We start from the raw sequence: 13268 nt of genomic DNA on the forward strand, positions 1-13268 counted from the left end.
CAGTTTATCTAAGAACAATTAATATAACTTGTTCTTGGACCACATTGTCATGGCCCTTTTCCATCTCTGGTGTTTACTCTTCTGATGTATTTACAAGTGGAAATTTTTCCCCCCTCTCACCCAAGCTCTTTTCTTATCTCTTCTCGTGTGGTAGGCTTCCCATTCCCCTGGTTACCCTAGGGACCTTTCTCTGCAACTGTTTCAGTCCAAATTCCTCTTTATTGAATATAGGTAAACTGAATCTTATCTATTATTCTAAATCATGTTGTACCAGTATCTTTTACAACGATATGAATGTTTCCCTAGCCTCTGTAGGAAATACCTGGCCTGATTGCATTCTAGGATCCCATTAGCCTTTGTCATGGCTCTTCACATAAACAGCTTAAAGTTGTGCTCTGATTAATACAACCAGGTCCTTCTCATCCACATTCACTTCCAACTGATCAGTTTCCAGTACTTTACTGTTCATGAGTACAGCTTCCCAACAAGACCTCTGAAAGCTCCACTAGTATTTCTGGAGACTGTCTGCACTTACTTTAACTTCCACTGTTTCAGTGTCATGCAGGTGAATTCTGTTTGCTAGATGTTTATAGTTTTGCTTGTAATACGTGAAAACAAATGCATTTGTTTAGTGTTAAAGGGTTCGATCTAGAGGAATTTGTGTATTTTACTGTTAACATGCAAGTGCCACTGACAGCCTCAAGACCACAACCCAGCTGCTGTCTAATCTGATGTACGGCTAACTAACTTTTGGTAGGTGAGAGCAAAACTACCTAGTTGATAACAGCCCCTATTGGTGGTTATGCCACTTGCCTGAATGTTGGAGATCTGTGTATGAGACCTGCTCTAACTTGGGAAGAGGAGTGATTTGGAAACAGGATTTCTACTTCTCAATATTCATTTAATATCATGGCTTAGTTGGTTAAAGGTCCCTCCTCCCAGGAAGGGAGGCATACCTAGCTGATGTGCCTAACTCCAAGAGAAGGTTTGTGGTTGAGAATCCGGAGAAGAGACTGGTATCTAACCATCTCTAAGCCACAAGGCTCAAGCCCAACCTCTCTTTTCAGTTCCCTACTGAATTACATGATTTCTTGTTCAGTTTTCTGTATTCTCTGAATCCTGTTCTTAGGAGCCTGCTTTTCCCTATGCATTGAAGAAATGAGTGTAGGCACATAACTCAGGGCTCTAAAGTCCATGGAGCCGCAAGCTACCTAACGTAATGCCTAACACCCTCTGTGCGCTTATCTCATAATGCAATTCTTCACAAAAGGCATGGGGAAAAAAAAGTCAGTGCTGAAGAAGGTAGAGCTTTGATATCTAAACACAGAAAGGCAGGATACCTATGCCTGGCAACTGAACCTTTCTGAACTGAGTGACTACACTGTTTTAATATACTTAAGAAACTCAGATACATTTAAGTTTCCAATATGTAAACAAGTGGATTTCTGGCAATTACTGCTTTGTAAGGCTCATCTCCATCTTCAATAACATCATTAACAATAAATGGAATGAGTGAAGCCACTGAACATGCAGAAGATAATGAAACTACGTGGAATAAAATATTCCAGTTTACTAAGCAATACACCTTGCCAGAAAAACTTGAATGATTATTTTTTAAGAGAATTGCTATCTAATCAATGAATGAAAGAAAAGTTGTAGAAGTAATCAAGTAGTAATTTAGTAAGACATCTCCTGCATATAGCATCTCACAAAATCTTCTATTAATATGTCAACTGAAAACTGTTGCACAGTATCCTTGTCATGCATCCACAGATGCATCACAGGTCCAAGGAGGTGATCCTCCTCCTCCATGTAACACTGGTCAGGCCGCAGTTGGAGTACTGTATCCAGTTCTGGGTGCTGCACTTTAGGAGGGATGTGGCTAGCACTGAGCTTGTCCAGAGGAGGGCCACTTGCATGATCTGGGGACAGCAGGGCAGACCCTATGAGGAGAGGCTACGGGACCTGAACCTGTTCAGCCTTCACAAGAGAAGGCTGAGGGGATATGGTGGCCATCTACAAACTTACCAGGGGGACCAGCAGGGAATGGGAGAGACCCTGTTCACCCGAGCACCTCCCAGAGTAACAAGGAATAATGGCCGTAAGTTGTTTGAGAGTAGGTTCAGGCTGGACATTAAAAGACACTATTTCACAGTCAGGGCAGCCAGGATCTGGAACCAACTTCCAAGGGAAGTGGTGCTCGCTCCTACCCTGGGGGGTCTTTAAGAGGAGGCTTGATAATTACCTAGCTGAGGTCAAATGAGCCCAGTATTCTCTCCCGCCCAGGGCAGGGGGTCAGACTTGATGATCTACTTAGGTCCCTTCCAACCCTACACCTATGAATCTATGAGAAGCCAGTTGCAGGTTCATAATCAAAAGTTTTATGATAAAATGTAAGGTTTTAGTTATTACTGGCCTCCTGTCTGGAAGTGCTATAGATAGAATTCTACATAACAGCTACAGTAATGATCTAGAGAAGGAATAAACAGAGTTTAAATGAAACTCATGGATAACTCAACACTTATGAGGAAAGAAAAAGAGAGGAATACAAAATAATCAAGACAGATTAGCAACATGAATGACAACTAATGAGTTCTCCTTTTTTTTTTTTTTTTTAGGGCTAGCTAACATCAGCAAAAATAATCAGAAATAAAAATATACTCATTCAAAAAGAGAAATCTAGAAATAAGTAATATCAAAGGAGATGGGTTCAAATATTGGGTCTGTCACATTCAGGAATATAGCATCCTGAAAACTAGAAGAACAGACACAACTGTTACCAGGTGCAGGTTGTCAAAGAACTAGTCATGTTTTCAACACATCCCTGAGCTAAGAAAATACTGTTTTCTGCCCATGAGGAATTTCTCAGCGACAAGCGTTATGGATGGTTCCTTGGTTAGATGTCCTGACCTCTACGATGAGCATTTTTTCGCTCAGTGCCCCTAAAGAAGAGGCTACAGGTTACTTCATGTGGAAAGAAGACAATGTCCCCTTCTGAGCAGAAAGCAGTACTATTTGGATAATTTGGATTAAGTCTGAAGCATTACACTGATCTATACAGCCCTAAACAATGACAGACAGATCTTATCCCATTCTGATTTAATGAGGAAAAGCCACACCTTGTTTACGCACACTGTCCTTTACTTATACAGACTAGTTCATTACCTTGTCCAGGGTATTCAAAAGAATCTGCTTCATCTGGAGTGTCAAGGTCATCTACGTTAATATCAATTTCATCTGGTGTATCCAAATTATCATCAGAAAGGATGGACCCTTCACTCTGGTCCAAGGAAAGGTTGATATTTGGAGCTGTAAGCTTTATCCTTCTGGAATGGGAGCCATTGAGGTCCAGAGAATTAGGAGGCTCTATATATGAAGAAAAAGAATAATATATCCAGTATTTAAAACTCTTCCACTGTATGCCTTTGAATATTTTTAAACACTTTGAACAGGGGATTAATTTTTATCTGACAATAATAATGTTAAAATTGATATAGAATTTGGTCCTATACTATCAGTTGCAAATGTTTACCAAAATATTGCTATATTTAAAAAAGGACAACAGTTACCACATACTGCATACCTGCAAACGTTTAGGGAGGATAGGGGAGGTTAGATTATATTAAAAATGGCCATTCTATCTTGTTTATTTGGCTGAAGTGCAGACCCTACTCTTAGATCCCTAGTTAGGTGGATCCAAGTGTGAACTGTACAGAAGTTCAGGAAATATAGATCAGTCCAAAAATAGCCAACCTGATCTAAGTTAACCCTACGCCAGAGGTAGTCTAACTTAGATCAGGTCCAGCAAGACTGATGTAACTGAACGTCTGTACATTTCCCAGCTTATCCTGAACATTTCCCAGCTTAGCCCCAGGGCTTTAGCCCCCCCAACCCCTCACCCCAGTCCCAGATGGACAACACCTTGCAGATAGACCAGCCAGACAACAAGAATTTATCTTCTTTGAAGACAGGCATGAATCCAAAAGTTTGTATCTGAAATCAGTTTTCTACTAAGATCCTTTATCATTTTATAAAATTTAGCTTGGGATGTGCTTCTTCTAATTATTATAAAACATGGGTTAACATATGGGAAAGTTCAGACATGCTTTTAAACCTCAGCAGACTTTGAGTTCTTTGATGATCACCTGAATCACTTCAGTTGTGAACCCAGTGACCTTTTGAAATCAGGAAAAATGCTGACAAAATACACCTCAGAGAAACTGTTGTATTGAGTGTTTGCTGTCATTCTTCTGGTATTTATATTGCAAGTATGCCATTATGTGCTCTACCTGACTATGTAATATCACTCTGTACCAAATAAATATGACCATGCCTTTGCTCTTCTTAGCTGGGTGCAAATAAAGGAGTTCTGAGCTAATATACATCTTCAGTATGGTTTCTTGCCACTAAATTTCACATGAATATTTGAACCTGCTTTGTTTGGACTTGTGTATTTTTATATATAAACTTCAGTAGACTGAAGTCAAATATAGTGTGAAGAAAGCAAAGTACTTAATTGTCACAAGAACAAAATGCTTTAATAGACAGATAACACCAGGGCACAAGAGAAAATATGTAGCACACTATAAATTATCATTTGTCAAGTGAAGTATAGAATTAACTAAATAAAGCACACTTAACACTCTTTTTAACACTGCACTGATGCCTTACCAGCCCAGAGAGAGCCTTCCCACTGCATAATTATATGCTATTGGAGTGAGAAATATTTTTTTTTTAAATGAATAAAGCCTTCCTTACCAGGTCTCATCTCTGTACCATTGGGGCTTATCAAGCCCTCATCAAAGGGGATGTCCATTCCTACATCCTCTGATACAGATCTGGAAAAAAAAGGCAATATATTTTATCTGAAAGCTCACCAAGATCTAAAGATCAATTATTTGATCTAACGTGGAGCATCTCCTTCCCTCATATATGCCTAATTTTAATATCCGATTTGCAAATCAGCTGCAAATTAATTCAGGGGTGAACCAAATGTAGCTCATGAGATTCTATGATGTAGCTCATAGCATACCACAATGGTATGGACGTGTGGCTATTGGAGACTCTAGGTTCCACCTTGGCTTAGAGCAAAATGAAGCACTAAATAATTATACATTGGCAGATAGCAACCTTTTCTAATTTATGTATATACATGTTAACCAACTAAAGGGTCTCATTTTGTCAAGGAACTTCACAGACATGTCTAGGACTGAAAAATCCTAGAAATACTATTCTGAATTTCCATACCAAGTTTTCTATGGCAGCATACTACAAGCTATCCAGCCACACATTCCATTTTCTTATCAGATTATCATATGAAAGGAAAATGTTATATGATATGATAGGAAAATATCAGGTAACTATATTAACTATATCTAAAATGACTCAAATAGGATTAACAGTAAAAAAAAAAAAAATGCAAGCATTGAGAAGAATTCAACTGTGTTCATATCTCCTATTTCTGTTCAATTTCTATAAACATATTCTATAACTCTGTTATAGTTGTTTTGCAAGCATAGCACTGCAGGATACATTTTTTTTTAACAGTAGCAATTTAAGCGTGAAAACACTTGAATATTTTTTAGCAGCAGAAAAACAGTTTTGTTTTCACAACTAGCAGGTTCAGAACTGGCCCCAAACTTCCCAAATTATCATGTTCTGGATCTTATTACAGGGCTGGAACAGGCTGTCGCAGGTGTGATCATAACCTCTTTGTTGTGATGAGATCATCATTACATCTAAAAGGTGTTTGCAACATACCCTTTCAGGTTATGCTGTTTTGATGGAGCCACATCACAGACCCACAAGTGAAAGCGAATTTGTACCCATCAGACCATTTTACTCATGGTTTAAGGGGAACCATTATAGCAATTGACAGCTACCTAGATATCTCTGACATAGGCTGCCTAGGCATCATCCTGACAAGTTACCATGGGAAAGAACTGTGCCCTGAATTAAGAAGTGACAAAGGAGAAGGCTAAAGTATTGGTGGTAGAAATCAGAGTATGACTCAGATCCACTGCAGAACATACTGCTTGTATATTCCTACCTTGTAGCTGTGACAAGAACAAAGGGGGAGATATTTTCCTCTACCTTAGCTGTAGAGGAGTTTCATCTAGCAAAAATCATTTGATTGTAGGTTAATTAACCCAGGTTGCAAGAGCCTTTTCCCAGTGCTAATGGAAAAAATTCTTCATATTCCAGGTTGGCCATAGTTATTTTACCAACATAGCTAAAATCAGTGTTGCTGCTCCTTTTTTTTACATTCACAAACTGCATTGACCCATCAGAAATCACTGATCTGATCAGCTCTAGAAATGCTAAGTTTCCAATTCTGTTGCCCTGGGCAACTGCCCTTTTGTCCAAGGAATGGATCAACCTTGGCAGATCATTAAATCTTTAAGGATCTGTGACAGAAGGAATACATTGAAGCTAAAATCCCTGAATACAGTCCAGTTATTTTACCGTAACATTAGCTTTCCTCAGGTAGAAATTAATTCCCTTTCTTTCCATATGTGGTCTATACAATTCTGTTAGTCATCACTTAGCTGCATGAACTGATACACTCCTGCAGGAACATCAAGAGAGGCATCGCTATTTTCCAGCTTCAAGCAATAATGCTGTGTGTAGGACAGGGCATAGCTTGGCAGGCAAGTTCCTACTCCATCTCTACTGTTCTCTGCTCAAATCATTTTTTTTCCTCAGTCTTTCCTTCTGTTTGTTTATAAGTGTTGGCAGCTTGTGCTGCTGCTTATGCCAAATCATTTCATACTTAAATATGACCATCTAAAATGCTTCTTAAGCTTTTCCTTTGGTCCTACAGTTGATATAAATGTAAAACCCCAGTTGATATAAATGTAAAAACCCATGTAAGTTATGTAGGTGGAATAAGTAACACTGAATATTTCATATTAGAAGAATGTTTCAGCAGCTGTTATGAACAGCTAGCAAGAGTGGGCAACTCAGGTTGCAAACAGATGAAGAGGCCTTCCATCTCAAGACTTAATCTCCACTGCTTTGCAGCTACATCTATAAGCTACAGTATCCTGAATTCACAGGGCATATCTGCCACACTGATTTCAATTAACTGAGAGCAGAACTGGGCCAAGAATCTCTAATCTCAGTTTAATTAAACAATTTTTATGCAATTAATCTAAAAGATACAGAATTTTACTTTTGGATACATGGAAAACAGAGAGAGACCCTCTTGCAGTTGTAGATGTGAGAGACAGCATTGCAAGAATGCTTTTAAATGGTTTTTTAAAACACTGTTGACTTAAGACTGCCAAGAGCATTTCAGATCAGACAAGGCAAGTATTATATCCTTTCAGCAAAACTGCATGTGAATGTTTAAGCAGTATTTTGCTCTCTTTTCAGTTTCAAGTTTCTATTTATTATAAGTGATCAACAGACATTTGAAGGGGGGAAAACCATAAAACGTGTCCTGTGATGATAGTATTTTCTACAGCCCTTGTCCAACATTTACACTGACAGCAAGCCTGCCACAACAGAAATGTGTATTCTAATATACTGAATACAAGCCAAGGAGGTTGGGGTTTTTTTGTGGAGACAGGATTAATGGTTATTTAGTCATAAAGCAATAGGCAGAGCAGATGCTACTAAGGCGTGAATTCATTTTAGTTGTTCTTAAACTTTATAGTGGGGATGTCAAACACATGGCCTTTGAGTTGGATCTGGTCTGCAGAGCTGCTCCATCTGGTCCACTAGGTTACCAGTGGGTCAGAGAATTTGGGGACATGACTAATGGTGAGCAGGGCCTGCCACAGAATATGGGGCCACTGTGGATGTGGCTATTGCCGCCAGGGGTGAGTGTGGGCTGTGCAATACAGCCCTCAGTTGCCTGTAATCACTAGTCCATATCCTCTTGCATTTCTCTGCCATGGCAAGCACCTGCTTGGCTCATGGCTACTTGCCCTATTGCTGCCTGGCTGCTACAGTGGCCACCACCACTCCTGCTAATTGCCCCATACCCTCCTGGACCTGATCCAGCCCGCAAGAAACCCTGTGGCCTGGATCCAGCCTGGGGCAGAAAGTGAGTTTGACACCCCGAATGGTAAATGCTCCATGTTGAAAGATTAAACTCAGGTGCATGAGAGACTCCATTCTAATTATGCATGATTTACTGGACTGATAAAAAAGATGCTTTCCCTTGAAACTGAGCTCAAAGTAAAATAAACTCTTTGTGTCCTAAATGACTTCCTTTGTGTGGTACACAGACCAGCCATTCAAGGATCAGCTGCATTAGGAGTCAAGTTACTAGACTACTGCTTTGATAAATCAGGCTTCCAGACTTGGGCAAAGGTAACGCCAAAGAAAAAAGTATATTTCAGAAAGGCAGGTTGGAGCCAGCTAGCAGGTTTATATACGAAAGGGGACATGGGGAAAGGGAAGACAGACTTACAGCTGAGCTCCTGCACATTTGCATGGCTCCCATCTGATAAAATAATAACCTCCTAAATGCTCTTTCACCTTCCCAAGTCTGTAAAGTCTCCAAAATCCAGGAAGGTAGTCTTGACTCTGAGGTGTATATTACCACTTTCACGCAGGGCCACTTTAAACTGATTCTGTCTACAAGCAACTGCAAATACCTGCTTTCTTGACGATACATAGCAACCCTTGTCGGTATACATGTATGATTTAGGATTTGGGACATACGCAACCCTGCAGCTAATCTCTGTTGACAAATTGCTTTGTTTTCTTATTCCAGAGCATCACACCGAGTTGTCATCTCCGCAGCTCAGCCTAGTGCTGTGCCCAAATATGCAAATACTGTTTGACTGAAGTGACCTCTTCTATAGTTATCCTGACAATTCACTTGCTGGCTGAAATTGTAGCCTTAGCCTACCAGAGGTCTGTTGCCAAAAGCTACATCAAATTTAGGTTGGAGAGAGCTGTAAATCAAGAAACAGCATGTTGATATATTTTTTTAAGCTTTTTAAAATGTTTGTGTATCTTTTTTTTTTATCCTCCCCTCTCTCTGCTCAGCAATGTGTTTGTTTTAAATGTTAACAGCATTGTATTCTGGGCAAAGGCACATACCTGCCAAGCTCACAGACACATAAAACTCTACTAACCCACGTTTGTTCTGAAGAATAATAATGGTTGAAAACAAGACAGAGTGCAAAGGAGAAGGTCAGTCAGAGAGGAGACTAGAAAACAAGGCAGCTTCTCAAGTTTCATATATTACCCAGGTTACACCATGATCTTGAGTTACTTGAGGAAGGGTACCTTATGCCTGAAAGCTTATTTAAGATCTCTCCCAACCATACACGTGGCCCAATGAAAGATCTTATGCTCCAAAATCCTTGCCTCTCAAACTGTTTTAGCATCCATTGTCTCACTGATTATCTAAGAAAAGGGAAAGGAATCTGAGAGAGGAAAAAATGCTGCACTGTGCAATGTTCAACAGATTTAAAAATAAGGGCACTGAGCCCTTTATCATCTCCATCTAATGGATAATATAGAGACAATGTTTTGTTCTCTCTCTGCTTGCCCATTCCAGATATACAAACAAGGCACATAGATTCAGGAAAGGAAAAATAAGGAAGTATTGGATGGGACGGAACAATGTGGAATTTTGATAATCCTGTTTTGTTTTGTTTTTACTGTAAATAATATTCTTTTCCTGTGTCTCTTCATTTGCTGAAAAGAATGTTTTTCAAAGGAAATATACTATAATATTCCTTCCATGAGTAATCTGTTTGTGCTTGCAATGTGGCCAGGCACTTGGGGCAGCTGCCACACCAGGGGCAACTTTCAAATGCTGTTGTTGGTGTGATTGTGCAGCTGCAACAGCAGCTATTTCTTTTCTATCCTGCCCCCTCCCCAGGTCAGCACCTGGGGCAACTGCTCCAGTTGCCTCACCGTAGTTACAACACTGCTTTCTTGCATACCCTTTCAGAGCTGTACCCTGCATGAATGCCTGTCCCCAAACCAGCAAAGCTATTCAACTTATTCTTCACTTGGGTTCAACACACCTATTTCTGTGTCAAAAATTGAGCATGTGCTTAAGTGCTAGATCATGACCAGAGTGTTTTGCAGCTTGTAAAACCCAGCCCTTAGCTTGCTGTCACCTTTGCATAGCACTAATCTAATGCAATACTTGAAATTCCCAGTTACATTCCAATGCCTGGTCCATTTGAAAGGATCCAACTCCCTTCTTCCCCTTGCTGTCTGCCTGTCAAGACTAACAACAAAATATCATTTAATGGGTATGGAGTTAAATTACAGCTTGCCATAGTATTATTTTGGAAATGAATCTGCATGCCATTTTGCTTTTATCTGCCAAACAAAGTGTCTTTTTCCCTTCCATAAAATATTAAAGTTAAAGAGTTAAAGAATTAAAATAGTTTTATATATTTTTACTGTCATGTACCACAGCTTGTAATATAGTATATTTTCTCACATGCAACGCACAGCTTTTTTGCAAAATTCAGCTGCTGGAAACTGGGGTGTGCATTATAATCAGAGCCGTTTCTACTGCTTAACCAGGGGTGGGCAAAATGTGGCCCAGGGGCCAGATGCGGCCCACCAGGCCATTCTATCTGGCCCACGGGGCCCCTAAAAAATTTAGAAAATTCATATTAATCTCCCCTGGGCTGCCTATCATGCAGCCCTCGATGGCCTGCCAAAACTCAGTAAGCGACCCTCTGCCCAAAATAATTGCCCAGCCCGGCTTTTTCCTTTCTTGAACGGATTTTTCAAAATCATAACTGAAAAGATTTAAAAATATAATCAGTTACTAATTTTAAATAGAAAACTATTTTTCTGGTTACAGTTGTGAATTGGATACACTATGCTGAGTTACAATAATGAACATATTTATCCAAAAGGACAAATAGGAAACAACAGGGTTGGAAACAGCGTTCCTTCTAAGCTGTGTGGCGTGCGCGGGCACACAAGTATGCTTGTGCTGTACTGCCAGGCGCACTTGCCCGGACGCGCACACTTCACAGCTTAGAGGGGGAGCGCTGGTTGGAAATGTGTACCTTTTGATTTTTGACACTAAGGCCGCTGACAGAGGTGGAGGGGGCAAAAAAACCAAACAAACAAAAGGCACTTTACTTGAAAACGTGATTAACTTTTTTGTAGAGCAATCACAAAGAATCACATTTTATCCAAATGTGAAATTTCAATTAAACTTTTTTTTTTAATAAAAAGGGTGAAATTAAGAAAAGTTTGGGCCAGATTCAGATCATGTTATTGAAAACCCTTAGAACTGAGGAGGACAGACCATAAGTTAGTAAATTATGGTTTCTAATCCTGGTGATGTAAATTACTTTCTCTGTGGCCTGGGCAAGTCGCATGTCTTCTTTCTATCTCCATCCATATTATAGGAATTAAGGTACATGCTTATCTGTTATGAAACCAATATTGTGAAAATAAATGATTAATATTTGCATGGAAGTATGCATTAGAAAACTGTTTCCCAAGATCTTGGATCAGGCAGGGAAATGGGTTGAAAATGTTGTAGCAGGTAGCTGGAAATAAATCAAAAGTCTTCTAGCTATGAATAAATGCCAACATTCAGAAAATAGACCTTTTGTATATTAAATATTTATCATTAAAATTCAACACTAAAGCAGAAGTGGGTAGGAGTTAATTTAATCATATACTACAGAATAGGCTGCTAAAAATAGGTCTTCTCTCATTACGTTAATTCCCTTCCTGAGGGCTGACACGATGACTTCAACAGGACGTTGTCAACCACCTTTGTGCCTATGTTAGTAGTTGCAATAAAGCTCTTCTGAGAGCAAGAAGTCTCCCTCCCTTTTCCTGGGCTATGAGAAAGCACACGGTGTTAGCGGTGGGATGAATCCTGCCACCAGCAGGAACACAAATGTCAGTCAGTAACTGGGTGACTTCTCAATGACAGACCAGGCTGCAGCAGCAGCAGCTCACTCCAGCTCAGGGCAGAGGCTGGCCAGAGAAACAATGCAGGCAGTTAAAGTTACACCACCACAACAGTTTGATTTCCAGTCCCCTGGAATGTGGCCTAGATGGATCAGAGATTTTAACCACTTCAGGGTAGTGTCAAGTCTGGACAAAAAGTCTGAACCTTACCAAGTAAGTACCCTCATCTACTCAATGGGGGAATCCGGCCAAGGAACTTCTGCTGTCACTGCCTTCGACAACTGCAGAGCAGGTAAGAGTTTTAAGAACCGATAATGGTCCACAGCTTCCTGGACCTGCATGTAAGCACTTTATAGCTCAGTAGGACTTTCAGCATATCACCAGCAGGCCACATTTCCCATGTAGTAGTGGGGCAGCAGAACGTGCAGTGCAGGTTGCGAGGAATTTGCTTCCAAAGCAGGAAGATCTCTATCAAGCTCTCCTGATATACCATTCAAGACACTTAGAGCATGGATGGAGTCCATCTGACTTACTTACAAGTCACTGACTCTGTACAGCTCTACCAAAATACGATAGATGACTTGGTTCTAAAACTAGTCACTGCACAGGAATTTCATGAGAAAGATCAACTGATAAAGGAGTGTCAGAGATGGAATTATAATGTTGGTGTCACTGGGCATAACCCTAGGTAACTCAGAGGGATGGAAGTGTCGATGAAGCCCCTCTGCTCTAGGCCCAGGCAAGCCAGGCCCCCCCCTCCCCAAACCTTTGTAACCCCTTCTTTGAACTTTTGTAACCTCCTGTAATACTGGAAAACAGAATAAGTAGCAAGCAAGCTGAAACTCCCTAAAAACTTATCTGTGGAATGCAAGAGCACCGCTCAGAGAGAGAAGGAAGGAGGGACGGTGGGGGGGGGGCAGCTAGTGGAAAACTACTGTAGAAGTGACCAGGGTATAAATATACACTGTTGCAGGGCTAAGGGCACAGGATTTGAGACCATACAGTCTCCCTGCGCCTTTTACTTGAGCTCAAATAAACTCTGTCTACTTCTCCCCCCAGTGTGTTTATTGGCGCGACGCACACCGGGCAACGAACCCAATTGTTGCCTCCCTCGGGCACCTTTTGCCGGCAACAGTTTTTGGCGCCCAACGTGGGGCTCGAGGCTAACGTTTCGCCTTGCCCGGATCCCTCCTGGGGTCGACAACTTGGGGCAACGACCAACGCCCAGCAAGCACCGGTGGTTTCATCGGGGGCCTCGGCGGAGACGTGGTTTGATCGACCCCGGAGGGCACAACGGTGCAACGCACTCAAATAGTGGAGATGCGATTGTGGGCAACGGTGTGGAACTGGTCCCTCGGACAAGGTAGGATAAGCTCAGCAGTCTGAGCATTGCC

At 40.9% G+C, this 13268-nt stretch overlaps 1 protein-coding gene across 4 annotated transcripts in view; it reads right to left on the minus strand.

Moving 5' to 3' along the window:
- PRUNE2 (prune homolog 2) overlaps positions 1-13268 on the minus strand; it is a 204592-nt gene that overhangs the window by 37181 nt on the left and 154143 nt on the right. For all 4 annotated transcript variants that reach the window (XM_019555153.1, XM_019555152.1, XM_019555151.1 and 1 more), the window contains exons 10-11: positions 4759-4838; positions 3166-3366 (exon numbers count right to left, since the gene is read on the minus strand). In XM_019555153.1, the coding sequence (XP_019410698.1) occupies positions 3166-3366; positions 4759-4838 (281 nt within the window). The remainder of the gene's footprint in view (positions 1-3165; positions 3367-4758; positions 4839-13268) is intronic.

This window comes from Crocodylus porosus, unplaced genomic scaffold (genome assembly GCF_001723895.1).
Source record: "Crocodylus porosus isolate Cpor-Errol unplaced genomic scaffold, CroPor_comp1, whole genome shotgun sequence".
Lineage (NCBI taxonomy): Eukaryota > Metazoa > Chordata > Crocodylia > Crocodylidae > Crocodylus > Crocodylus porosus.